This window comes from Egretta garzetta, unplaced genomic scaffold, assembly GCF_000687185.1.
Source record: "Egretta garzetta isolate BGI_Z169 unplaced genomic scaffold, ASM68718v1 scaffold34, whole genome shotgun sequence".
NCBI classification, from domain to species: domain Eukaryota; kingdom Metazoa; phylum Chordata; class Aves; order Pelecaniformes; family Ardeidae; genus Egretta; species Egretta garzetta.
The window spans coordinates 4,002,931-4,029,878 of record NW_009259586.1 but is presented as its reverse complement, the minus strand read 5'-3'; the positions used below and the strand labels follow the sequence as shown (position 1 = coordinate 4,029,878).

The window sequence follows — 26,948 nt, the reverse complement described above, 5'->3', positions numbered from 1 at the left end:
CAAATTGGGGCCAGAGTCCCACTTCAGCCAGTGGTGCTCATGAGTTGGGTCATAACGGAAATTCAGTTGCAGAACTAAGATTGCAGTCCTGCAATTAGAGTCAAAAGGCCAAAGCCAGAGTTACCAATAGGGATGCTGGGTGGAACCGCTGGATAAATGCTTAACCAAACACAAGAGGTCTTGAAACATAGTTTGTTAGGCATTAAAATGTGGTGGGAAAACTTCCTGAGTCACATGAGCACCTGACTAATGCCCACGAGCTGATTTACATAAATTAATGGTAGCTCATATTATTTACATGTCTTAAAATTATTTCATCTTTTAAATATGCAACTGTATTATTTGCCTCCCCCACCCTGGTAAGAGGAGTGTGTATGAGCTGACCACTGGTCTTTAAAATGTCTAAACAAAATAATTATTTAATTTGAAACATCCCACCCTGGTTTTACATCATGGGATAGGATGAAGAATAAATAACAATCAGGTTTATTAACATGTTTTTGCTTGTGGCAATACATTTCAGGAAAAGTGCTAAACTGGCCACATGGCTGCCTGCACCATGCCTCCTTTTGGTACGCCTTGCTTTTGTACACCAGGTAAAACAGGAGCCCTGTTCTTGCAATTAATAAACAGATGAACCATCAGAGAAGAAGGAAAAGTCACATATCTCAAAAGAAGCTCTGCCTCTCCCAAAATATACCAGGAAAAAGCATTCCCTCGTGTGAGCCAAAGAAGGGTACACAGCCTCATCAAAAGAGCTCCCCCCCAAAAACCCCAGCAAGTCTTGGAATCAAGCCAAGGAATGAAAGCATGAAAAAGACAAAAATCGTATGAGGACAAATTATTTATGCAGATGAGTTGCTGAACAAAAGCCATTTAATGAGCTTTATCAAAAAGGAGAGCAAATTACGAGGTTGATGAGGAATTACAATTTTGCACCTGTCCGAAGGACTGGAGCCTTCGGAATGTCAGCTGAACTTCAACAACCCTCCGAGACAAGGTGATGGGTGCTGGCTGTCCCCAGAACACAAGAAGCGAAACCCAAGGCATCAAGAAAGTAAATGTCTTGGCCAAGGGCATGGAGCAAATCCACCACCTCGGTGTCATCCCCATTCCCCTGTCCGTGGCAGCCCCTGCTGCACCATCCTGGTGATTTCTTGCTCTGCCCCTTCAAAGAACACAAGAGTGAAGCCCCTTCCCTCGGGAGTCGGAAGGCAACCAGGCAGCATAAGGAAAAGTTAATGGCTTTAACACCACCCCTACCTCCAAACTATCTCAAGGAGAGAATCAAGTCCTGCTCCAGAAAAAGCTGTAATTACAAGGAAAAAAAAAAAAAAAAGACAAGACCTCGCTGGGAGGAGATGCAGAAAGGAAGCGAGCACCAAGCGCTGGCAGCGGGCGCTGCGGGGGGCTGAGCCGCGGTGGCCGCTCGCCGCCCCTGGCACACGTGTAACACGAAACTTCGCATCTCCAGGACAACCAGTAACACAAAAAAGGCAGAGACAACAGCTGGCTGTCAGCAGCGGAGCGGAGGGGAGCCGAGCGAGGAGCCGGACACAAGCCAGGGTGAAGAGAGAGATGACGTGAAAGTTTAAGAAGACAGAAAGAAAAACAAGAGGAGAGGAGTTCGCGGCGCGGCTGGGGTAAGGCTGAGCTATTGCTGGTGTTCGGTCAACCGTAGCACCTTAACATTCAGCTAGTTAGCAAGTAGCTGGAGCTTTTGTAGCTCTCGGAATGGTGAACTGCAGAATCAGCCATTGAGCAGAGCTTGCTTGCCTAAATTTGTTTGCAAGGGACGCTCAGGAGCAAAGGTGGCGAGAGAAAAGCTTTTAAGGGGATTGCAGAAAGCTGCGCTGCAGCCGTACTGCTAACAAAAGGATCCAGCCTGCAGCCTTGCACTGCTCCGACAGCCGGAGCAGGAGTAAGCAACTTCTTTGCTGATTAGAAAGGCTGCCTGCTCATTTTGCTGTTGCTGTTACGGAATGTGACCTCAGCTGATAAGCAGGTCTAGCACAGGGCATTCTCCGCAGTGATGACTTGATATATTAATACTTTGTGCGGACAAGAGAACTGGTCTGCTCCTCTGTACGAATAGCGTGTGCGCCGTTAGGAAGTAGCTGCCAGCACAGGCAAGCACATGTGAAACCAAGCGGGTACCAGCCACAGCATTTCTCCAGAGCTCCTCCCAGCTGGAGCTAAGTTTTATCCCCCAAATCCTGAGAGCTTGAAAACAAACCCTGGTCGGGGAACTAGCATACTGTGCAAATTAAGCATCTGTGTCCAATAGAAATAAATGGAAATATTTTACACAGCTTCTAACAAGAGCATTTAAAAAAAAAAAAACAAACCAGCTAGTGTATCAGGCACAGATGCTGGTTTACTATTCAGAATAGCATGAGAAACCACTGTCCTGAGAGAACACATACACACACATACATGGTCTATGGTTTACAGTAACAAGACTGTCAGGTCTGAATGCAGTGTGAAGGGAAGGAAGAGGAAAAGGATCCCCCAAATACATGAAATTACCCGCCGTAAGCCTTGGATTTACAGAGAGAGGTGTCCCACAACCTGTACTCCCATCTGTTTTTGCTGCTGGGTGCGGGAAGGGGGCTGGCAAGGAGACTGACCGTATAAGCCCCGTTTTCTGCCATCTGAAGCTGATTACTCTTTGGAAGCTCTCGCAGCTCCTAGCGCTGAGCTGGGACCCCTTGGCTCTTCCAGGAGGCGCAGGGGCAGTCAGCTGTTGACAAACAGGCAGGGAGTGAGGCAGAAAGCCAATTGTCACAGAAAAATGTCTTCCCGATCCTACACATGCCTGTATGGAGGAATGTTAAGGATCAGGTATTTCCGCTTCTCTCCATTGCCACTAACGTGGAAGGGAGGGCAGGTCTTTCTGACCTACGTGTTGTACAAACACCGAACTGGAACTGCCTGTGTGCAAAGATCTAGTAGTTAAGACCCACACGCCTCCAGTCTAGCCCTAAGTTCAAAGGGGATGGAGGGAAGTTTCCACCCTGCTAATGAAGGGTCTCTGTAGGTTGTTTGTTTCAGTTAAGATGGTTTCTCAAAGTACGGGAAAAACAAAATTTAGGGGGGAAAAAAAAAAACAACAGGAAGGAGGGAGGAGCAAGGGGAGAAGGGCAGGGGAAGGAGGGAGGTAGAGAAACACGCCAAGTTTTCCTCGCCAAAAGAAAATCTTAACGGGTTTGGCTAGGGGTTTGTCCAGTTTTGTTTCAGCTGTCACAGCTCACGGGCCTCTTAGCCTGACTGCAATGCAAAAGTGGTTATTAGGAGTGGAGGTGCAAAATAAACCAAGTTTGATAGAGCAGATCCTTTCTGTAACACAGCCCCCTGGCCCATACAGCCTGCTGTGGGCCAGCGAGCATCGCTGTGCGCTCCACGGCAGGGACTGTGAGAGACTGCAAGAGAGCTGGGCGAGGAGAGAGCACCCACCCCTCGCCTCCATGCAGGCTCTCACCGCTACCCTGCACACCCACAGCTGATGGTTCACAACAGCTTCTTCTGAGGAAGCAGCTGTTGTAGCCTGCAGTTTTGAGTTCCTACACCCAAGTGGCATCTTTACTAGGATTAGACCAGCATATTTCAGAAGACTCAAAAATGCGTGCTCAGTCGAGGACAGGCCACAGAGGTGGCTGAAAGAAGATGGAGAAGGTCTTTCCAACACTCTCAGTGGGCTCCAGCTGTATTACCTCAAATGCCAAACTACTGATAGAACCCAGTACCTTTGTGAAGTAACTATTTACAAAGTTTTCACAGGCACACAGCCACCTCTCTGTCAGCTTCCCAGGAAATGGCTATTTTGCTAATATTAGAATAGTGTTTCAGGCTAGGTTCAAACATCAGCAACCCTAAAAAAAAAGTTCTCTTGTAGAAGAGCTACAGGTTTATTTTTAAAATTGACCTTTTCCTTTCACTGGATGGCTCTGTGCTTTGGTTTCCCCACTTCTTAAAAATGGGACTAGTAGTGAGGAATTATCTCATGGGCTTTTCTGGACTTGTTTGTGGGATGAACTGGAAAAAAACAGCGTGTTCTGTAGAGGTGCAGGGATTCTCAGCTCAGTGCCCCAGTGGGGCACCTCAGCTTCTCAAACTGCTATTGCAGGGAATTCAGTGCCTTTTTATATTAATCTAATATTAGGTTGTAGGGGAGGGAAGGAACATTTACGGTGCTGCCTCAAAACCAGTCTCCAAATAGTGGGTGGTGGAGATGACAGGGTATTCCAGCCAAATGGCTACCCAGTCAAGGCAGCTTTATAATACGAAAGAATGTGTGGCCTTCTTTTCCAGACCAGCTGACAAAGTCAAAGCTTTTCTCCCATGACATTGAGCTGCAATTTACCAGTTTGGGTGTGTGCTGTTAAAAAGCTGAATTCTCTTGATACTGGAAACTATTTTCATCTGCTTGGGAATGAATTATAGGTCTGTCTGGCTCCGTTCACTCCTGTTTTAGAAAAAAAGGGCTTGTCTGTGAACTATACTTAACATTCACATGGCTGGTTAACTACAGTCATGGCAGCAAACAACACATTAACAATGATGACGGAAAACCATGCACTGATACTACGACTAAATTTCTATAGCCCTTTTCATCTCAGAAGTACATTACAAACTTAGAACAATAAACAATAGTACAGGAATTATTACATGTTCTGCCAGAATGCATCTAAACTGTAACAACACCTAGCAGCCCCGCACTGTTTTAGGGCAGAAAGCATTGCAGACCTTATCCGTAAGAAATCAGAAGCATGTTTCAGGAACCAAGAACAAAGCTGGTAGGCTTAGAAACTGGCTGAGCCTTCATGTTCTTAAGAAAGTGACCAAACACCATCAGAGTTTATTGTAAAGGTTTAGACCAGAATAAAAAGCATCCCCTCCTCTTCAGCTGCTCAGCACTCTCCTTCCATGAGGCTGGGAGTGCCTTCTAAGATTTTCCACCAAATAAATAAGCTACCACAGTCCATATGGGCTTCCCATCCCTGTACTGGTCCAATTTCAACCAGCTTATTTGACTTGTCCGAATAAGAACACCACAAAGTATTTGCTTCTCCACAGCCACATTCTTGGGAAGAAGACAACATTGCAATGAGAGCGTTCACATCAGGGAGGTCCTACTTTGTAAGGTCTCTGGAGCGTTGCTGATAAGGGCAATGGGCGCAGCAGCGGATATCGAACTTGCCTGCACTGGGACTTGCTGCATTAGGACTAGAGGCGTCGGCAGCTTCAGAGCACCACAGACAGATTCCCCAAAACAGATTTTTAGATTACTGTAGCAACAAACACACACAAGCAAAGATTCTCAGAGGGAGCACAGTAAAACCAATGGATTGGGAGGTCATGTCAAGAGAAATAAACCCTGTGGAGCATGACTGGGTAAGGAGCAACCAAGAGCAGAAGCTATGCTTTCATCTACTTTCATCCTAAACGGGCTCAGTGCCTGAAGTGTAACAAGCAGTTAGCAAGCAAAGGCCATTTTATTTTGTAACTGCAACAAAAGCAGGGACTTACTATCTATGTAAAGATTTCAGAGCATGTTAGAGACTTGAACACACAACAGTTAGCAAACAACCCTCTGATGGTAGTTACATGTTCTGCTATTTTGCAGAGATGAAGTCACCCAACTGAAGGATGGGATGACTTATCCAAAGTCACACAACCACTAAGCATCACTGGCAGGCCAGGAAGACTGCCTGCATTTACTAACTGCCAGTCCTGGGGCTAAACCACAAACCCAAATATCATGATCTTTACGCTGAAATAGGTCGCTCAAATGCCACCACACTAAACAAGTGTCTCATTCCTCAGCGGTAAATTTAAGCTCACCCACTCCCTACAGTTCAACTTTTGATGCACCTGTGTAGACACACAGATAGGATACAGCTTCCCAAACCAAAGACAGACCAAAAAAATCAGATCACTTTCCATCAATTCCAAAATACTTCCAGCAACTTGACTAGCTTAAGGCAAACAGAGGGATGTGGAACCCCACATTTAAACGGTCATCCCAAAGCTTTTTCTTGCTTGAAGCCTGGAAGCTACTACACACAGCCAGTTCACAGTACAAAGAAACCCTGACCAAGGCTTTTCTCTCAAATGTCTAGAGTGAGGCCTTTTAATGGCTTTATTCTCAAAAGGGCTGAGCAGCCAACTTCTTTGAGTGCTGCAGTATGGCGTAAGGCCATTAAAACAGTTCAGAAAGATAATTTCAGTGCTATTATGGCAATTTTCACAACTTTATTCAGTGGGCACAGCAAGATGAATCTGCATTAAAAACAAGTATTAGAACTATCTGGGAATCTAAGTCTACAGAAGCCCTAAATGTAGGACATGCTGCTTTGGTTTTGAAGGATCATCTAATCCTTGCAGCTGAGCAGCCCACCTGCAGATGTTAGGCATCCCCCTGCATTATTACTGTGCGCTCTCTTTTCAGCCAAAGCTAACAACTCATGGCACACGTCAGATTCAGCCTTTTTTTCCTCAAAACCAAATAAATCCAAATTAAAAGATTTGTTTAATTCTCTCCCTTGCCAGGCCTTGTAACATAGAGGAGGGCAGAAAGATTTGATGATCTAGTCCCACTGGCCACACTGGATAGATGAGTTATTTTATAAGGAACAGCCAGAAGAGGAAACAGCGGAAACCACGAATTTCAGGCTGCCACCCCACCCCAGCAGGAACTTCCAAACTGCCTGTCCCAACACATCAGTCTTAGAAAGTAAACTGTCAGTTAAGGCCTACAACCTTCAGTTTCAAATCTCTCAAGACTCGCCTGTTTTAATAATCATTACAGTTACTGCTGCAACCAAATATCCTGCACCACCTGGCCTTTACTACTGTTGGTGACTGGGAGCTTACTTGAACACAATGCAATAAAAAAAAAAAAGGAATTCTTACAGCTCCACTCTAAATTTTGTAAGTAATGTCATCACTGTTGTGTTGTACATGAGGAGAATAAAAGTCAAATGCATAAGACATCTTCTTTAAGTCATACAGCACTAGCCTTACCCTTATACTAATCTCTAGGGTAAGATCTTGGTTCTGCTGAAATCAAATGGAAAAAGATAACAATCAAAAGTAGTTCTGACCAAAGACTTCACATCACAAGTAGAATGGAAGATACAAAAGACCATGAATATAACTAGCTTTCTTGGGGGAGTTTTAATTTTTTTTTTTTTTTAAAGAAGTGATTTAGTCTTCACCCTTTGCTATGCTCCACAAGCAGAAATCCCAAAGCAGCAAGAGCCCTTGGAACCATTGTGCAGTCAGAAGTGCAGTCAAACAGAAAAACATTTGCTTCCTCACGGGTAGGTTGGAGATTGTGCCACCAACATCAAACTTTGTCCCTGAATAAGTTCAAACCAAGGTAAACAAGCAACATTCCTTGCAAGTTTTAGAATAAAAACTCCTTCACTTAGCTCCAGATTGGGTACCATGGGGCAGAGGAATGTCCATTACTGAGACGACAAGCTCTTACCATTTTAGGCTAGGCACTTAGCTAATCCACGTGGAGTTCTACAATCTTAATCAGCAATTTTACACTGTATACCCAAACTTCAGAAGCCTGGCTCTTACACTTGCTGCTTCTGGTGCAGCCCAACGCATGGTACAAAAGGTTTACAGTAGATTCCTTACTAGGAGAGCTTCTGGGCAGGCAGAACCACCCCCAAAGGAAATAAACATTTTCAGAATGTTAGAGCTAGAAATACTTACTTTAAAAAAATTTTTTTTTTCTTCTAGAGCCAAGAGCAGAAAACACAAATCAATTCACCTCTGCCTGCACCGCCATCTCTTGGAATGGAAACAAAACTGGAAACCTGCTGACACAGAATCCCACGGCATTGTGCAAAAGATAAAGCAGCCATTTCTGGAGCAGCTCGCTTAGGGTAGGGCAATCATCTGGAAAGAACTATTTAACCCTAGTCTCAGAAGTGACCTTTTCAGGTCAAAAGGCCACAGCTATGCCTCCCCACTAAGTTGCACAGAGATCTTTCTGTAGATGTAGTTTTTCCATCCACCCCCATCTCTAGGAAACCAGCTGGTTCCTGTTTTTATTCCTTAGCTTGGATTTAAAAGAACAAAGAAAACCCTTTTTGAATTGCATAAATATACAAAATGTAATTTAACTTGGCACTGTAGTATTTAAGCCCAGCATGCAAAGAAACAGCCAAGGTCTCTCTGTCTTCAGTGTGTTTAGGAAAAACTGAACTCCAAGCATCCATTTGTTTGAGTAACCAAACCAGATGTGCAGTAATGAACTAGCTGGCTGATTCTGGAAGTACTGTCTTGGTCACTTGGCTCTGTGTTATCACCAAGACTAGGATATTAAATTGCAATGTTCAAGTCCCATTAAATAGTGTTGACTATTACAACACACACAAGCTAGTACATTCTGATACAATGATTACATAAGAGTTATAATCCATCCAAGTGTTGATCTGACACTTGGTTTAGGTGAAGCTATAGATATTTCTCAACAATATCCTATTCCAGTTACTGACTGAAGCAAAATTTGAACTTCCATAGCTCTCATGCAAACTTGTTTGTTGCAATGCCTCCCAAAATTTTGCTCATGGGGCAAAAGAACAGCAAATATTGGTGGCAAAACTGAGAATATTTTCAGTAACAACAGTAACCGAACACAGACTTTAGCTCTTAATGCCACCATTCAGTAAAACTGGATAAATAAAACATTGTTAATGGTATTGTAGAGAGGTGTTGAAAAAAGCACCTTAGCTTTTGAAGGGGCCTTCTGTAGCTGAAAGTGCAGGTGGTCTTCAAAGGGGTCTACTTTGTGTTACTCAGTAAAAACTAACTGAAAACTATGTTCCACTGGAGTTCAGCATTTGGAATTCAAGTCGAGTTAGAATAGCATTTCTTTCTGGAAGGACAAGTTAGTACAACTGGAAAAAAAAATTACTTTCATTGGGTGAAAGCCAAGGGGAGACACTGTCCAGTGCTAACTCTATGCCTGCTGAAATAAGTGTCCTTTTAGAAGAAACACCATTTTGCCTTTGCTCAACAGTGCAGCTAACAAAAGCACCCCGAAAGCCAGATTTTGAAATTAAAATAGTGCCAGAACACGTAGACAATTAGCAGTCCTCCACCTTAGCTACTGGGAGCAAGGACTGAGACCAGATAAACTTGTTTTCCTTGTGATCACCAGCTCTATAAGAATGCTGGCAGCTTCCTAGCATTAGTCAGTGAAGAGGTTTATTCTCTGGTTCTTCTACAGCATAAAGCCCGGAGAGGTTGAGCCGGAATGTCCTCTGAAGGCTTTCTGAAGGAAATGCAAACCATTGGTGAGAAGTTTCTCCTTAAGCTCCAGAAACTGCCGAAGGCTGACCCAGTGGAGATTGTGTCCTTTTGCGTGGTTCTTCTGTTTATCGGTGAGTTTATCGGTGGAGGCAAAGGGCTGTCAGAATGTCCCTTCTCTTCTCTTCTACAGGGGCAGCTTGCTCCACAGTCTTTGCTGGTGGGTTGGTGGTGTTGGCAGGTTGGTGTTGTTGGCAGTTGTTTTCCAGGCTGGGCTGTGAGGCCCAGTTTAATTTCTAGGTAATTTTTTAATACTCAGTGTGTATCTCTACACGTGCAAAGCACGACAGCCAACAGCAGAACTTTCCACAAAGCTCTCATATGTAAGCATTAGTTCAAACATCAGTATTTTAACCAACCCACAGCTGCTGCAATGTTTTGATGCGTAGGAGATGGTTTGCGACAAATGGTATTGGGGCATCTCATTGCCACAGAAGACAGTCTCTGAGTGTCATTGCTGTGCTTAGTTCAGTGGAAGCCAGCATGCTTCAGATGAGCCTATTTGTTCTCCCCTGGTAATGGCAAGATCACTCCTGCTGTTCTGTGTGGGCATGGCATGGAAGGAGTAACAAAGGGCTGCTTGATCAAGGGGGATGAAATTTGTTTAGACAATGGGAAAACAAACAGGAAGGCAGGCAGGCCCTCCCCCTCAAAGAGGTACGCTTTGCTCCCAGCCAAAAGGCAGGGTGTGTATCCAGCCTGGACACTCCTCCCTGGGCTGGAATTCAGAAAGACACACCTGCTGCTTTATTTTTTTCATACCTACAGCTGGTTCCCCATGGGTCCGGTAACCTGGCAGCCCAGCTCCAGACTTTTAAGGAACACATGCACACACACGTGCATGTTCACGCACTCTTAGAAGTGTTTTGCAGGATTAAACATGTCATCCTTTTCCATTCCAGATAAACTAACATATCCCTTCTGACACCAACCATTGTGTCTAGTGTAGCATAACAGTAAGTTCGCCTACTGCTTTGCAAAACAAAACTCTGTGTTTGCAGTATTTATATTCTCAAGCTAAATACAGAAGAAAGAATAAAGCCAACCCAGTCACAAGTATCCATCCTTATTAAAGGGTGCACTGCACACACTCTTCAGAAATGCAACTGCCAGCCAGTTTGACTAACCAAGTTCTCTCGAGTTGCTTCTGACACAACTACAGAGAGAGTTGGATCTCCATCTTTTCCAGGCACACAGCTCACTTAGTTGCTCATGTCATCTCCGAAACAACAGCCCAGTAGGCAGGTAAAGATATACCCCCACAGGGTTTTGTACATGGCTCTTAAGATCATGAAATATCTGGTAATGATTGTCCAGATTAAATGGACAACTAATACAAGAGAGCAGGTGGGGATAGAGGGGAAAAAAAAATGGCAAGAAACCAGGCTTTGTTCATTCTGCTGCTCATCAAGTAACTTGGAAGAGACACAGGGTTACTCTCCAGTGATTGCTCCTACGTCATGAAGCAATATCCTTTGATTCTCTTTCCAGTTACTGTTCTCCTGCTCATGATCATTGCCTGCAGTTGCTGCTGCTACAGCTGCTGTAGCTGTGACGGACATCCTGACCACAGACGTAGGAAGATCCAAGTCCGCCCAGTTGTCCATTCATGAAGTGCAACAAGAGGTGACACAACCTACTGTTAAGGACATGCATGGACGTCGTGATTCAGTCCTATGGGAATGACTTTCTATACTAGCTCACTGAAAATGGCAGTAACAATGTTAATTAATGTGACTCAGAGGACCAGAAATCACAGCATGGAATTCCTTCTTTCTGTGACAGCCACTGGGCTCCTTGGCGTGACCAGAAAGGTAACACTACCATCACTGTCTCCCTCTTCTGGGGTGGGGTGGGGGGTGCTGCTGAGAAGAGACGCGCTTTCCCAATGGCAGCCCTGCAGCTGAGCCAGCCAGGAATTCCCTCTGTGAGCATGGAGCCGCAAACCAAAGCAGAGAACACATACACTGCCACATGCTCAGCAGCACCCACTCTCTTCACAAGTGGTTATTCCAGAAGGATGATGCTGGGTGCTAGCAAAACTAACTGACATCAATGGGAGGTCCACATGCCCAGTACATCTTGGATCAAGCCCAAACCTGCTCTCTTAAAAGCCACCTGCAAGAGACACGTTTAGCTGAGATGTCTCTTGAAAACAAACCATGGATCTTCTGATCCAGACACACCAGCTGAGGGTCCGAGTACAGCTGGTACCAAATGCTCCCTGCTTTATTTCATCAGTGTTACAATGATGTGAAATTGCCAAAGAGAAAAATCAGATCACGTGCAATACCCTTTTTAAAGAGAAAGATGAAGGCAAAAGGGAAAAACTCACCATTGTTACGGCTTAATTTGATTATTCTGCTGCTAAATGTGCTCCCTCCCCACTCCCTGTGTGGTTCAGCTCTTCTGCTTATTGGAGGTGAATAGTCCTTACAGAGCATGGGAGTTACAGGAGATGGAACAAATCTATCCTTACTGGAAGGACCTGTGTGCCTGACTCCCTGCACTGTGTGCAATTTATTTTAGTGGGCATAAACATTATGCCTAAGGTATGTATTGGTGTGTATTAGCATACACACAGGCAGTTCAGAGGCCTGACATACAGTATGGTAACTGTCACTTAAGGGTATACATGCAGCAGCTGACAGTGGGCATTGTGACAAAGCAGAGCCAAGAATGGGCTGTACGGCTGCAGTTAACAAATGCAAATAAATCCCTTTTCCATGCTGCAGCCACTGTGTATGTTTGGTTTACACTTCGGTGAACTTCAGAAAGGGATTTACATAAGCACAAGGCTATTGCACAGGCCACGCCTTTCATAACTGGGACAGCCAAATGGAAGACCATCATACTGCACCTAACACTGTAAGCCACTGGTCTTTCTTTTAGCCCCAGATGTGAAACCAACCACCTTTATGAGAAGGTATAAAAAGTTAATGCGTATAGATAAATCACCCTCTACCCTTGTATTCCAACTGCTAAATACAGAGGAGTCAAAGGGATTGCACATATATATAACAGAGTTGACATCTAGCTAGAGAGAAAAGAATCATCAAGTTTTTAACAGTGGGCTTTTAAATATTCTTCACACTGCAGAAAGGACAAAAAAAAATGAAAACTGTGTAAAGAAACCTCTTTTCTCTGATGCCTGCACCCAAATTAGTAAAATCAGTAACTTCTCATGTATTTAATGCACTTTAATTTTTGCAAAGAAACTAGATTTAAATATTTTGTGGTTTTGTACTGCTGCACACGGGAATATAGCGACAGCCAGCAACAGCTACACAGAGTAGTCTAAAAATTAAGAAAAAAAAATCCTCAAACGACCAATGTTACTTTTAAATTAATAAAAAGAAAAACTTCCCAGCAGAAGACAAGAATGTTCCTTAAAAAGTAAATATTTGAGACTTGACAACTGCCAGCAGAAGGCTGCGCTGGTATGAGCTACTACATGCACAGCTACACTAAGACTAACAAAGCGCTGGCCTTTATTACGCTGTCCCAAAGCGTTCACCCCCAACCAATATGTTAGGGTAGGATAAGCTCAAGTGTGGCATCGATTTACTCTAATCAACATCCAGAGATGCATCACACTAACCTCTCTGTCAGATATCTCTTCGCTCATTTCACTTACAAACAAGTGACAATCAAGGTGACATAGGAAGTCTCAGAACCTCTTTTGCGGAGGACAGACTCAACAGACGTTTCTGTATCCAAGCTAAGTCACGAGACCTGTGAGAGAACAGAGCTTACTTTCTTTCCTAGCCTGTGCTAGACAGTGCCAGCTACAGGAATTAACAGAATCCCATTGAGAAATGTTTCAGCAGCATGGAACCAGTCTGTGCTAACAGTCAGAAGGAAGCTCAGCAGGCTGGAAACATACCAATGACTGACAGGTTGCTGTCACTAAGAACAAGCTGCCAGGCTTTATCTCAACAGGAAAAGCTACAAATATATGTTTCCCAGTGGTGTTAGAAGTTAAACCACTGACAGATACCAGGCAGGGGGACAAGAGAAATGGCTCCCATCTTATCTCTGCCACTGCAAGTTCCTGAATTAGAAGCAGAGAATAAACACAGCACTGTTAAAAAAAAAAAAAAAAAAAGAGGAAAAAAAAAAAAGCACTAGGGGGACAAGAGAAATGGCTCCCATCTTATCTCTGCCACTGCAAGTTCCTGAATTAGAAGCAGAGAATAAACACAGCACTGGAAAAAAAAAAAAAAAAAAAAGAGGAAAGAAAATGAAGCACTTTTCTAAAGAATTCAGGTGGCTTTCTGGAGCAGAGGAGCAGCCACCATGTAGAGGAGGGGTCCCTGGACCAATTTTTACATACTTGCCGGGAGCTCACAGGCCTAATGTTCTGCTTTGTACCATTTTGTATCATTGTACTCAGCTGGACTATTCAAATACTTGGTATTTAGATATACCAGTTGTTTGCCTGGGCTGGGTGGGGTCTGCTGCCTTCTTCCATGCAACAGATCAGGTTGGCCTGAAAGATGCCCAGCAAATCACTAGCTTACTACAGCTCTTCAGTTTCTGTTCACTAGAAACATGCCGGTCTCTGGGTCCCTGCTCACCACTCAACCAAGCTTTTCTGTTTTTCATTTCAATCATTACCCACATAAAGGGACATGGAATGCCCTGAGCACTAGCGAGGATGGATCCTCTCTGTTTCAAAAAGCAGAGGGAGATCAGAAGAGCACAGACTAAGGCAAGACTGCTTCAAACACAGCAACTTCTGTACATGTTGTGAAAGCCTGAGTGAGCCTAGAAGGAACTGCAAGGGAATACAGTTACTTCAGTCCTGATGATACAAGTGTTGAAATAGCTTCTTTCCCCAAGGAACCTAAAAGAGAGAGTGAGGCCACCCTCTCCAACAGAAGTGATTGAAGTTCTACTGATGACTTAATGGAATAGCTTCTATTCTGTAACATCATCCCTCTGGTTTCAAAGCAATTTGCTTGGCTTGTGAAAAACAAGTTTCCTTTTACACACACGCAGTCTCACACATCACGCTCTCCTCCTTCTCCCCTTCCACCACTCTCCAGCACTATCCCTCTGGTCTTCTTCAGTTAGGAAAGCAACAGGAAGTCAGTTTTATTGCAGCTAACAGCGCTACAAGGCTCTGTAATGAGTTCATCCAGCTAAACTGTCACAACAAAGCTTGGGCTGGAGTGCAGTCTTTGTTCACAGTCTTATTTTAGACATGCAGTCTCCTAATGGAGTTACAATACAGATGCAGGAAACAAAGCCCCCTTCTCTCCACCACAACCTGCAGCCTTCCCCAGTCAGAGGACTTGATGGGCCTTTACAAGCACCAGCACAGGTACACAAGTGGACAAAACCATGGAGAGGAAGAAATGCCTGAACAACAGCTGAACCAGGTCTTTTTAACTAGGCTGAGGGCCTTTGATTAGATTAGCCACACCTTTGCAGGAAAGTCAGCTGTTAATCATTTACTGCAGTACAAACTTCCATGCTAGCTCTACAAGTCTCCAGGTACAGTAAGGGGGTCTCCCAGGCCAAGATCTCTTGGAGGGGGTGCAGAAGAGGCACCAGAAGAAACACCTACTACAAACACAACAGCTTCAGGTATTTATAAAATTGCATACAGCTGTTCTATTTCAGGAGATTAACTGCAGTTAGCAAAAAAGACAGGAACTTTTAAGGGTGTACAGTCGCATGGGGTTTCTGCCTTTGGGGTCTACAGAACTAGTATCTAGGCTGCCTCCTTTTTAAAGGCGAAGGAAGCTATCCGGAATGGCTTTTATGTCCTGTTGGTTAGAGACTGGCACAGTGATCTGCCATCATTCCAGAACACAAAGCATGAACTGAATATATTTGGCTGCTGAGAAAGAAACAAAAAATTCAGCAAACTGAAGCATGAGCTTGTGCTCCTCGTCAAATGTAACTTGTTGGGGATGCAACACCCTTTACATCATTCATCTTCCTTACAATATTAAGGATACAGATGTAAGGGGCAGCAAGTCAAACTAATTTTCAAAAATAACAAAGATCTCTTCCTGAATTATGTCTGCACGGTCATACTTGAGAGAAAATGTGAGATACAATCCATCCTTTCCCTTGAGAAGCAAGGAAGCTTTAGTAAAACCACAAGATGCTTGCAGAGATGCTGGATGTTCTTTAAAAAGCTGATAGCGAAGTCATTATGCAAAGTATCAGTGAAAGTGCAAGTGTGTAGAGCCCACGGAGATCCCGGTTTAAGTTATTGCTGGACCTAAGTACTTCACAGGAGGAAAACTTACGCTTCCATTGCAGAGTAACAGAAAGCATTACTAAAGCAAATGCTGTTAACAAGAGACCTTTTTTATATAACGAGACTATTCTAAGTCCTATGAGAGCACCAAGTTGCAAATTAAGATCTTTGCTTATTGTTGGTGGAGTTTTTTGTTTGAGTTTTTTTGTTTGTTTTTAAATTAGTGTTCATTTAATCTCCAGCGTGTTCACGGAGTTTAAGTGCCCAACTCCTTTTTAGAGATCTTTCCAATGGTATCGAGCAAGTTCTCCCACTGAATACTTGTCTTTCATGTATAAGCTGTACAGGTGACAGAGATGAAGGGTTCATACTGAACATCCTGGGAGAATGCTGTATTATATTATTAAAAAATATTGATAAACTATGATTAAAATAAATGTCAACTGCCAAAAACTTGTAAAGCCAGAAGATTTCCTCTTTTTACATCCCTGTAGATCTAGTTGTGAAACTGCTGTAGCTATCTTTCTTCTAGTTTATGCTCCCATTTCTGTGAAAGGTGACTCTCCCTTTTGGAAGAGGGGTGCCTGCAGGCACAGCCAGCAGGCATGCCTATACTGATTTGGGATTGTGGCTCAGAGCATAGAGAGGATATACCAACATCTGATATTCTTGTCTACCTCCATCAGGGTGGAAGCCAGCATGTCACCAGTGCAAGAGGCATCCTCACTTCTGGAAGACCTAAAGAGACTGATTGTGAGAAGTGACTGGGCTCTTGGAGGGCTAGCGGTGATTGGCACCTTCTGCCTTGTTTTTGTTGCTCTCATCTTATTTGCTGCCATCTTTGGGTGCTGCTCATCTCCAAGGCACAAATAGTAGTGCGTAAACAGTAAAACTGAGACACAGTACCCGGAGCCCTACAGCTAAGTGAGAATCAGTCCAGCTACAACCTGATTGTGTTGCTCATAGAAAGCTTTCTCATCTTCTCTCCCTGAGTGGTTATTTCTCCCCATGGAACTTTCCTGCATCAACAGCAATGCACCAATGCCTGCACGTTATTCTGCAAGTCCACAGCAAATGCAATACATAAGGCTGTCTGTATTCAGGAACTACATGACTAGCCAAATACCCAAGTCAACTGATTTTGATCTTTCAAGAAAAAACACTGGTTAGAGGTGGCAAATGGTCAGCCACCACCTAAAACTGATAAAGACATCTTCCACTGTTGCAGTTACATGGGGTTTTTTCCATCTTGCAAATGGGAAACATGAAACTCTGACCAGTAAAAGCTTTGTCTAAACCTGCTCTCTAAAAGCAGCTTATATCATTGTTCTCCTGTCATACTCGGATAATAACCTAAATATACTATGCAAAAACTTGCTTGCCAGTATACAGGTCCATCTTTATTTGTTCTTATTTAGAACATTGCAAAGTCAGAGTTTCAGGTTTGCTTTCACTGTTTGGATAGTGAATAGAACTGTATTAATTCAAAATGTAAAAAATAAATGCAACGTGGTGTTCCTTTACACAGCATCTTAGTCTCCTGTACAGTTATGAGCAGGGAAGCCAGTCAGTGGTGCTGCAATATGCGACTCCCGGATGCATATGGCATGTTATACAGCAGGAAGACTGCACCAAGCTGGGGGAGGGAAGAAGTAGTATGGGAGACACGATTTCTAATTAGGTCAGATGTATTCCCTTACAGAAATCTCTCTTGTGTACCCAGTGAAATCCTATTTCCATTACTATTCATCTGAGCAAAGGAGAATGTTTTCATTCTGTCCTTGCTCAGTTATTGCCCCACTACTGCAGTGCAACTCTAGAGAAGGTCCTCACTTCAGATCACAGTCAGGCTCTTTACAGCATCCATGAAGTGGGAGATGCTGTAAGACAGATACATGGAGCCCAACTCGTGCCCTCACCCGGACACCACCCTGGAATGTCCTGTGACTGTCTGGCTTGTGCAAGGTTAGTTCAGTGATCCCAGTCCAGTTCTTACGTCACTGGTGTCCATTCCAAGAAATGACTGTCACAACTAACTCTACTGATAACCATCTTGGGAATCAAGGAGAAATAGATACCAAGATAAGGTTTCCTGAGGTTAGCATCTAACCAGACAGATACAGCTGCCTCTTGGATTATACAAAACCCAGACACAAACAGCTGTCTGGCCACTCTTGCTGTGAGCTGGTAACACATGCCAGAAGGAGCAGAGCTGCTTAGCCAAGTAAGTGGATCAAACTCTTATAGCAAGAAGCCTCCTAGTAGCTACTTCCCATAATCACCTTGACTTTGGGCAAAGAAGTGCTCCTTCAAGTGCCCCAGGACTAAATGTTGTGCTATACCTCAGGACAAGCAAGACTTTCCCAGAGCAACCCCATAAAACCAGGATTTGTTTACCAAACATGACCACAAGGAGAGAACACGTTCACCAAGGCATCAGAAAAGCAGCACGTGTTACATTTGCGCTGAAAAAAGTTGCCCTAGACACAGGTGTGAAAAATAAAACAAAATGCAGACTTGAAAGGAAGATACATACTGACCATTTTCAGTTAGTGAACACATGCTGCTCTCTTACTGGCAATGTTATAGCTTTGATGTCTTATCCAGCATAGAATAGCAATTAGTACAATTACAGCTTACAAGTCATGAACTAAACCTGAACAATGCACGTTGTGGTTGCCAGTCTGCATTTAGATTGGGCACATCCCTAATTTGGGCTTGTTTCTGAAATATTCTAAGCACCATCAGCTGCTTCTAAGGTCAGTGAGAATCACAGATACCTAGTACTTTGCAGAGTGGAGTCCCTGAGACTTAGAGAAACATTAAATCTAAATGTTTCCATCCCATACCAATTAGGCTGGTTGTCTGTCTCCTTAGAAGAGAGATGATGTAGCAAAGGAGGAAAGAGTCAAACAAAAGCAAATGCAACTCTGTCAACCCATCATCAAAGACAGAACATAGTAAAATTCATAGCCAGAGGAGTTACTAGCGTAACATCACCATGCCACTTGGTAAGGCTCCAAAACCAACATCTCAGTTAACTCAGAGGTGGGAGTGAGTGAGGGATGCCTCAGGGACACCTTCCTCAGTCCAGACAGCAAAATATCAGGTGATTCATTCAGCATTTTCTTTTTCCTGGACATGCAAGATCTCAGCCATAACAGTGCCTTGGAAGGGATAGGGCATGGTTTCCCCAATATTAAACAGTGTTTGAAAGAAGTGCACTCACCCCAGCTCCTCACAGAAGTTCACAATGGCATCAAAAGCTGTCATCGCAGCTTTGTCAGATTCTTTTAAGGTGCCTTTTTTTTCCTGAAAGTAGAGGGGGACAATAACTATAGTCTTCAATTGTACAATAAACAGATAAAGTAACTCTAGCAATGACCAAATCCAACCCTTCTGATCAATATGGCAAACAGGTACAGACACCACCCTGTCTCTGCTCCACACTTCTGCTCACCCATGTCTCTCTAATAGAGCTGGAGCTGATAGCCCTTTCCCTTCCTGCTTCACTCCCTTTTGCTGCCCCTTGAAACAGGCCTACAGACAGCTCTAGACCCCGAAAAACTCATTTCATCTTTGCATATTTACAGTTCACTGCAGGCAAGAGGCAAACCAGATCAGAGCAAGAGCAGCATATCTAGGCAGGTGGATACTGTTCTGCAGATCTGACCTGGATGTTAGAGAGCTCCTTCTTAATCAGGAAGCTGACTTGATCCCGGTCATTCCTTGAGTAATAGAGGCGGCAGCAGGATGGCTTCCCATCTCTCCCAGCTCTGCCAGACTCTTGGTAATATCCAGCCATTGACTTAGCAATATTCCAATGGGCAACAAATCTGCGTGTGATAAGACAAGAGGAAACATAAGGCTGCAGGTTTCTCAGATCACTGCACACATGACTCTGTTGCTCATGGACATCAACAACAGTAAAAAAACAGGGCAGCGAAAGCATAAAAGACAGAGCAGAGCAAGGGATTGTGCACACAGAAATTTAAGTCCTCTTAACATGAGACACAAGGACAATAGCAGAGTTATAAGAAAACAAATGCATCTGAACAACATGTGAGCAGGATGTCACCCCAAGTGGATGAAATGAATGGGCACATGAATATCCCAAATGTGCATACAACTGTACAGCTAAGAAGAGTGAGAACAAGGACATTGATTTCAGGAGTTTGGGAGATTTTACCATAAAATAGAGCACTAATTAAAAAGTCTGATTTATTTTCTGGAACACAATTTGAACGTTACAGAACACAACTTGAAATACTTTGTTTTAAAAAGACACTTCTTTGCCAACAAAGTCTGCATGGGAAATTCTGTCTCACCAAGCTCACTTGTTGATGAGGGCACCCTTCCCAGCCAGCAAATATGACTACGAATCATTACTAAACTGCATGTAATCTCTGAAGGAAGGTTTTCCACACACTACTGCAAGACTGCTTTAAACCTGCTTATACCTGAATATTCAGCAATTCAGCTTATACCTGTGTTGAGAATATTTTACAGTACACTAACACTGCCAAGGTTTTAAATACCAATCTGCCTCAAAACCAGCATGTCCCAAAGGCAGGTGTGATGCATACAGGTGTGGCAAAAGATTAAATGACAAAAGCAAGCAAACACGTTTCTTCAAACACAAACACTCCAGGAACAGGCCAGGCAGGAAGCATTTCCCATCAGGAAGTTTACTAAAGGAATTGATAAATAATCTCAAGCAAAACTGAATTAGTAGATTCCAGCAGAAAAAGAGACACCACCTCTGTTTTCCCTTTTGTCCAGAAGAGTCACCTCCAGAACTTGTCAGACCTGATCTTACTTGATAACATATGCATGAATACCCAGAACTCTGCCAACATGGAGCGAAGGCTACACAGCGGTGACTTGTTGCCTGAGCTCAGGTTTAATGTCCTTTAAACTATTAAAAAACATCCTGTAAAGAGTCACTTGAACTCCATTCCTTGGAAACTAACCAGACTACAAGCACGTTTCAGCTGTCTTTCACTCTCAGTCAGCACTATGCATTTCAGTTACTCTCTGCCTTTTTTAATGGCCACTGTACTGAACAGGGCAGAGGGGTTTCAGCAAGTCCTAGGAGACTTCTCATTTCTCTGTTGGGTAACATGCATTAAGCAGTAAAACAGTCCATCATTGCCGTGGGATCCTGTTATCTGTCAGCACAGTGACACAGACAGAAGGATGGCACAGTTGTGAACCGATGTGATTGTCTCAGTGATGTCCTGCCCCTCTCCCAGTGTTCAGAGCAATTGCTTTATTTGGATTTTAGAGTAAAGATCAGCTCTGTGTGGAGTGTTGTGTGAGCTGCACCTGCGTTATCCCTCTACTAAGGGATCACAGCTCACAATACTAACTCAGCACAGCTATATTGCATTGCAGGAATTCTAACAACACAGAGCAATTATGGTGACATTTAGAAGTCCCAGAGGAACCACAATTGAAAACATGTGCAAAGTTTCTGTCCTTGGACTACAGCTGTATTTTTTATATGGTTATTGCCTTTTATGAACTGCTTTTTTTTTTTCCCCTGTTGCATTACAAAAGAAGAGCTCAAAAAAAGCTGCCTCTATTTTAGTAGAGGGTATATGAATTATTTTAGGTGCAGCTTTTCTTCCCACTGCTTTTTAACAGCAACTATTGCACTAAGAGAAGTGAAAGGGACAGCTGTGATTGCATTGAGATGGCTCTTTTTGAAACCCGGGAGGGTGTGGCAAAAAACAAGCATTCTTCCAATTTTCTTGGTTTTGAAGATGACTGGCAAAGAGGAGCTCTGGTGCCTTGTTTTTAATTTCTTTACAAAACCCTTCCAGGTTTGTTTTTGCTGCTTCTAAAATAAAAAACCTCCAGCTCTGTTTTTGTGGGGTTTAGCAAGTGTTCATCAGGCATTTGCGTCAGATGTATCAGGTAACAGAGAGAATGAGGCTTTCCCTTGCCACTGCTCAGGTTTCAGGCTCTAGTGGTGCACAACACTCAGCCTCACACACCTAACGTTTGCTTTGTCTACTCCCATTCCAAAACTGATGGTTGCAACAATAACAGGGATCTTCTCCTCCATCCACTCATTCTGGATTGAAGTCCTGTCAGCTGCCTTGAGTCCTGAGAAGGAAAAAAGAGGGAAGGAAACAACAACAACAAGAAAAGAAAAAAAATAAAAGAATCAAGAGGATTTTCTTCCTCCTCCTTTCCCCCATTGTGAGCCAACCCCCTCACTAAAACTGACTGATGTACACACTCCTCTCTGCCCATGTTTAAATTGGCCTGCGATCAAGCAGAAGTCAGCGGCAGCTGTTTCTATTCCAAAGAGAAAAATTCAGATCCCTCCTGGGATAAAGGCAGTTGTTATATTTAGACCATGCAAGGTCCAACAAAACCAACAGTTTTGGAGTGAAGGGAATGCCATTCTGTTGAAGACCCTGCACTTACCCCACAGACCTGACGTGTGAGCATCAGACACGTTGCAGACCATGCCTAGAAAGCTGTTTTCTAGGTAGCCCCAACCCAGGCCTTAAAGGTGGCACAGTTCAGTTCTAGCAGCTACTGAGAGATGCAGATGCAACTTCCAGTACCTGCATGATACGCCTTGGCTTTCACTCCTCGGTAGCTCAATTCAATAGCCAGCTGGTCACACACATCCCTCATCCTGCAGTACACAATGCCGCAACCGGAGTACACCTGGGCAGACAGGAGAGAAAGTCCATGACAGTGTCTGAAGCCAATCAACAAAGCTGCAGTCATTAGTATGGTGCAGATGGGAAGAATGCCTAAAGCTCATCTCTTCTCCAAGCTGATTCCTCAGCAACTGAAAGATACTGTTGCAGCACAAAAGTAAATCAGAAATTGTAAGGAAGCTCTCTGATTTACTACTTGAAATCCTACAAGGCCTAACATCAACCAAATATGGTCTCCCAATACTCTCCCAGTGGGCACAAGGCAAGAAGCAGTCTCCCTCCACCTTACAGATAAACTCCGGTGCAGAGGCTATAACTGAGTTGCTGAGAGTTATTTTGGGAATAAGTGTTAGAGCGGGAAATTCAGCACAACATTCCAAATGCTTCTGTTCACCCTCACCACACTAGAAAAGCAGAATGCAGTCAAGCATACAATGATCTCCTGGGACGTGATAAACCAAGACAGAAATGCCAGTCGCATATTCCTAATCCATTTTCTTTTAGACCAACCTGTTTCTGAGGATACCTCTGAAAGGAACGCAGCCTTCACATTCTATCTATTTTAGAGGAACTAAATAAAAATATACTTGAGCACTTTTAGAGGAACTAAAAAAATACATGTAAGTACTTTCCTTCCAGGGACCTCCTCCTTCCCTGCCACAGACCTGTCAGGGCCATATCAACCACTGGCAGGTACGTTTTGTTCATTTTAGCCTACTTCCCCAAATGTAAAACCTACCCCAGCAGCGTTCTTCACTTCAAGCGCCTTCAGGCAGAAATCCTTCAGGTTGGTGTATGGATCAGTCAAGAGCTCTTTGAACTGCACATCATAGAACAAGTTAGATCTGAAGCAAGGAGTCTTAAATGTGGAAAGCGGCTGCTTTAGCTTAAGTGCTGCCACAATGTCCTCCTGGACCTGCTGGGTGGCAGTGGCAGTCAAGGCAACACAGGGTGTATTGGGTATGCGGGTGCGCAAGGTGCCCAGCCGCAGGTAGTCAGGTCGGAAGTCGTGTCCCCACTGGGAGACACAGTGCGCTTCATCGATTATCAGGTAGGACAAGAGGTTTCGGGACACCAGAGAATTCAGTGTAGGTTGGAAAGAAGAGGCGGCTGCCATCTCTGGGGTGATGTACAGGAGCTTTACTTGGGGCTTCTCACTTGCTAAGTCAGCCAGGATGGTCTTCTTTTCCTGGGCAGAAAGCTTGGAGTTCAGAGAGCAGGCTTTGATCTTCAGAGCCAGCAAGTGATCCACTTGATCCTAGAGTAAACATAAAGTTAAAATTAAATGAAAAGGAAATGGATATAAAGAAAGTCACCAGACTACTAGGGAGATCCAGGTGAGGGCCCAACTTCCACCTCCAGGATCGAGTCTCAGGACAACATACACGTACAGTCTGGGTATTTAGAACTTCAATTCTAGATGCCTTTATCTTCAACTGCGAGCATATCTGTCCAGCTCTAACATCCAACCACATTTTTGTACATTCATTCACTTTAAGACAGTCTTTTTGCTCCTAGGGAACACCAGCAGGGATCTGTGCAAAATAACTCATCATAGCCACAGTGAGCCGAAACAAGCCACCAACACGTCTCAGGATTTACACAATCAAGTTGTCTGAGATGGAACATGAATACCACCACCCTACAATAACAGAGTGCATTTCATTCCAAATTAGCTAAAGGATGTTAGAAACACAGCTAAGATAGGACAAAATACAAGAATCATGCAAATCACCACTGCAACAGAACCAAGCCTGGATGAGAATCATGCCATGAAAACTGAGAGGAAAACATGGCATCATGTCCAGATACATCCAGATGAACTCTGGGCATACAAATTCACCTCCCTATCCCTACACTGAGCTGTTCACTTGCACTTGAGTAGCACATAACATTTCAGAAGATATGAATAGTCCTGAAAAATGGGTAGCTCATTATTTCAATCAATAACTGGTTTCAGTGATTGATTTAATATCCACTCTTTTCTGTTCACAAAGTCAACTCTCAGCCTTCCCTATAAGAAACTACACAGACTAAGCTCTTGAAGTTTGGCTACACTGAAATACATCATGATCATTTCAGGCATAGCCACCCCATCTCAGGGCTTGATGAGAAGACTTCTGAAGGTTCACTCCAGTTCTGGTCCCTAAGACTCACTGAGCCCATCTCAACCTGTTTGTCAGCCTCTGACACATTCTGCTTCACCTGCAAATCCTAGTGGTAACTTTTTTTAACCTCCATTTCACTGACAAAATATTGTCTGTGCTGAAACTTAATTAGAAATCCCCTCGCTTAGAACAAATTCACTATTTATAACACCTTTCTTGAAGCTTGCTCTTAGTTCTTAAAATGTATTACATTAAGACTGTAGTTAAAAAAAAAAACCAAAACACACCACAAAAACCAAACCAGCAGCCTACAACATCAGATATCATGCAATGTTAATCAGATGCTTTACAGAAGTCTAAGCAATGCTACAGCTGCTCTTACAGGAAGGCGGTTCTCCCAACAGGTGATAAAACAGTAGAAAAGGCAAAATGCAGGAAAAAAAAAAGTCTCACAGAGGAAAGTGCTCAAGGAGCAGCTCTGCTAAAACAGCTTCTTCCAATGACAGAAAGACTGACTGCAACAAAAAGACATTTTGATGCAGAACAAATTATGCCTTCAAAGGCAACTTCATCAGTCCCAGAGTTATTACTTTATAGGTAAAATGACAGTTTTCTTCTGGGGAAAGATCCAGTTTGGTCCATTTGAGGTACTCTACTTTGCTGCTTCTGTATAGCACACTGGAGGTAAAAGACAATGGGAGAAAATGGAGAAAGGCTCAGTTATAAAACCCACCAGGTTATTATTAAAAAAACCCTCCTTTTGGAGAACTGCATAGTTATCATGCCAGTTACTCTGCTCTGCAGCTACATTGCAGTCTCTTTACCTATCTCACCAGGGTAAGGAAAACACACTGAGACATCAAGATGAGAATCCAGAGGCAGGCCAACAGCAGAGACTCAGGGAGACAGAGAGGCAGCTGCGCCTCCAGAGTCTCCCGACCCCCTTCACTGACTGCTTTTCCACAGCTAACAGGAGACAGTTACCTGAATCAGTGCAATCAGAGGTGAAATGACAATGGTGATGCCCACTGCCAGAACTGCAGGAAGCTGGTAGCACAAGGATTTCCCTGCCCCTGTGGGCATGCATACAAAGACATCCTTCTCGCCTGCAAAGACAACAGAAGAAAGCTAAAGGCTACTGAGTGGTCATGAGTTCCCAGGGCTCTGACTCAAGGGGTGGGCAGAAAGGCTTTGTAATCTGTGAGAAACAGCATATGTGTGCCGTGTGGCATACCAAGCAAAAGACACTTCATTTTAGGTTCTAAAAGCATGCCTGCGATGGTTTTCCTTCAAAGAATCTCTAATTGCTTTGTAAACATTTAGAAACACCCTTACAGAAGTACCAAAAGATACAGAGAAACCAAGATAGAAAGAAGTTAAACAGGCTATTCATGCTAACTCTCTGCTAGATGAGCTGCTTTCACTCATCTTAAAGAAATTCCAGTTACCAAATTACCAGCCCCATGACAGATCTTTACCACATCCTCTTAAGGCTTATCCTAGAAAGGTACCTCATAAGAAATAAGGGTTGGAAATCTCAACCATGTAGATAATATCATGCAGTTGGTAACTGTCACTGTGCTAAGCAGTATCCGCTTCAAGTCAGGTAGATGCCAGTGCATGCAATGTTAACAAGCAGAGACACCCTGCTGACAAAACACCGCTTTTGGCCAGTCTGTGGTCAACAGCACATCTGCACAGCTCCTGGCGACAGAAGAAAATTGTAACACTATCCTGAGTGCTGAGTTTGACACTGTTCTGATTTGCATTGTGAGACCTGCCAGGGGAGCTGACAGCTGGCAGCTTGTATGCATGAGCTGCCTCTCCAAACAACAGCGGTATGTTGGTGGGTACGTTAACACCAGCAAAATCACATTTATGATAATGGCCACATTAGAGAGAACAGACATAAACTATGCCAGGAAACCAAGTCATCTACTGGTATCATCTGTCTAACATTGTCTACAACAAGGACAGATTTACTCTAAAAATGTATAAATGTAAACAGTTTTGACCTCATCTGACCAGAAACATGCTGGCAGATGCCTCCAGCGGAAATACCAGCAACCTATTTTCTGGTTGATGCAACAGTGGGGTTACAAACCCAATGCAAAGGAGGACAGGCAGGATAAAGCCATGCTCAGAGAGCTTGTGGGCAGCACACGCTCGTGCTCCTATGCCACTGAAATGATCTCAGTGCAGAGAAGGCCTAGGAGGTCTTGGAGGGCCAGGTGGTCCCTGCCTAGCCTAGATGATGCATCTCCTCAAAACAGGCACGATACCAACTCCTGCAGCACCACCCTCACAGGAAGATGGAAAACCAGACACGTTTCACACCTCTCTGTTGCTGAGCCTCACCTCTTGCCACAGTCATGGTCGCGCTTTCTTGCAGGGAAGTCCTGAAGGACTCAAACCCGAAGACCTTTCGCAGTGTTCTCTGGACCCTGCCTTCCAGGCCCGGGCGAGCCTCGCCGCTCATCTTAGAGAAACTGTGAACAGTGACAGGAACCGATACTAAACCCAAACGCTGCCGTCACCCTCCTCTGGCCAAGGGCTGCCCCGTCTCGTTGCCACCTGCACGACCTCCCCCAGGGACCCTGC

At 43.9% G+C, this 26,948-nt stretch overlaps 2 protein-coding genes across 5 annotated transcripts in view; one reads left to right on the top strand and one right to left on the bottom strand.

Annotated features, from left to right (window-relative positions):
* The window catches only part of RECQL5 (RecQ like helicase 5), a 38,084-nt gene extending 11,240 nt beyond the window's left edge, over positions 1 to 26,844 (bottom strand). Inside the window, exons 1-7 of the mRNA XM_009637760.2 lie at positions 26,706 to 26,844; positions 25,332 to 25,453; positions 22,979 to 23,497; positions 22,138 to 22,243; positions 21,556 to 21,667; positions 19,227 to 19,389; positions 18,783 to 18,865 (exon numbers count right to left, since the gene is read on the bottom strand). Coding sequence (XP_009636055.1) covers positions 18,783 to 18,865; positions 19,227 to 19,389; positions 21,556 to 21,667; positions 22,138 to 22,243; positions 22,979 to 23,497; positions 25,332 to 25,453; positions 26,706 to 26,826 — 1,226 coding nt within the window. The 5' untranslated portion in view covers positions 26,827 to 26,844. The remainder of the gene's footprint in view (positions 1 to 18,782; positions 18,866 to 19,226; positions 19,390 to 21,555; positions 21,668 to 22,137; positions 22,244 to 22,978; positions 23,498 to 25,331; positions 25,454 to 26,705) is intronic.
* Positions 1,362 to 16,967, top strand: SMIM5 (small integral membrane protein 5). 4 transcript variants are annotated; one of them, XR_004841860.1, is made up of 6 exons: positions 1,362 to 1,643; positions 7,244 to 7,325; positions 7,759 to 7,904; positions 9,254 to 9,407; positions 10,825 to 11,147; positions 16,240 to 16,967. XR_004841860.1 is itself a non-coding variant. In XM_035893291.1 (5 exons), exons 4-5 carry the CDS (start codon positions 9,281 to 9,283, stop codon positions 10,944 to 10,946), a joined length of 249 nt encoding a protein of 82 aa, XP_035749184.1. In that variant the 5' UTR covers positions 1,362 to 1,643; positions 7,244 to 7,384; positions 7,759 to 7,904; positions 9,254 to 9,280; the 3' UTR covers positions 10,947 to 12,618. The 4 variants fall into 4 exon arrangements, 1 of the variants encoding a protein (XP_035749184.1); XR_004841859.1 differs by having other exon boundaries at positions 7,244 to 7,384; XR_004841861.1 differs by lacking the exon at positions 7,244 to 7,325.
* Positions 26,845 to 26,948: the final 104 nt, after the last annotated feature.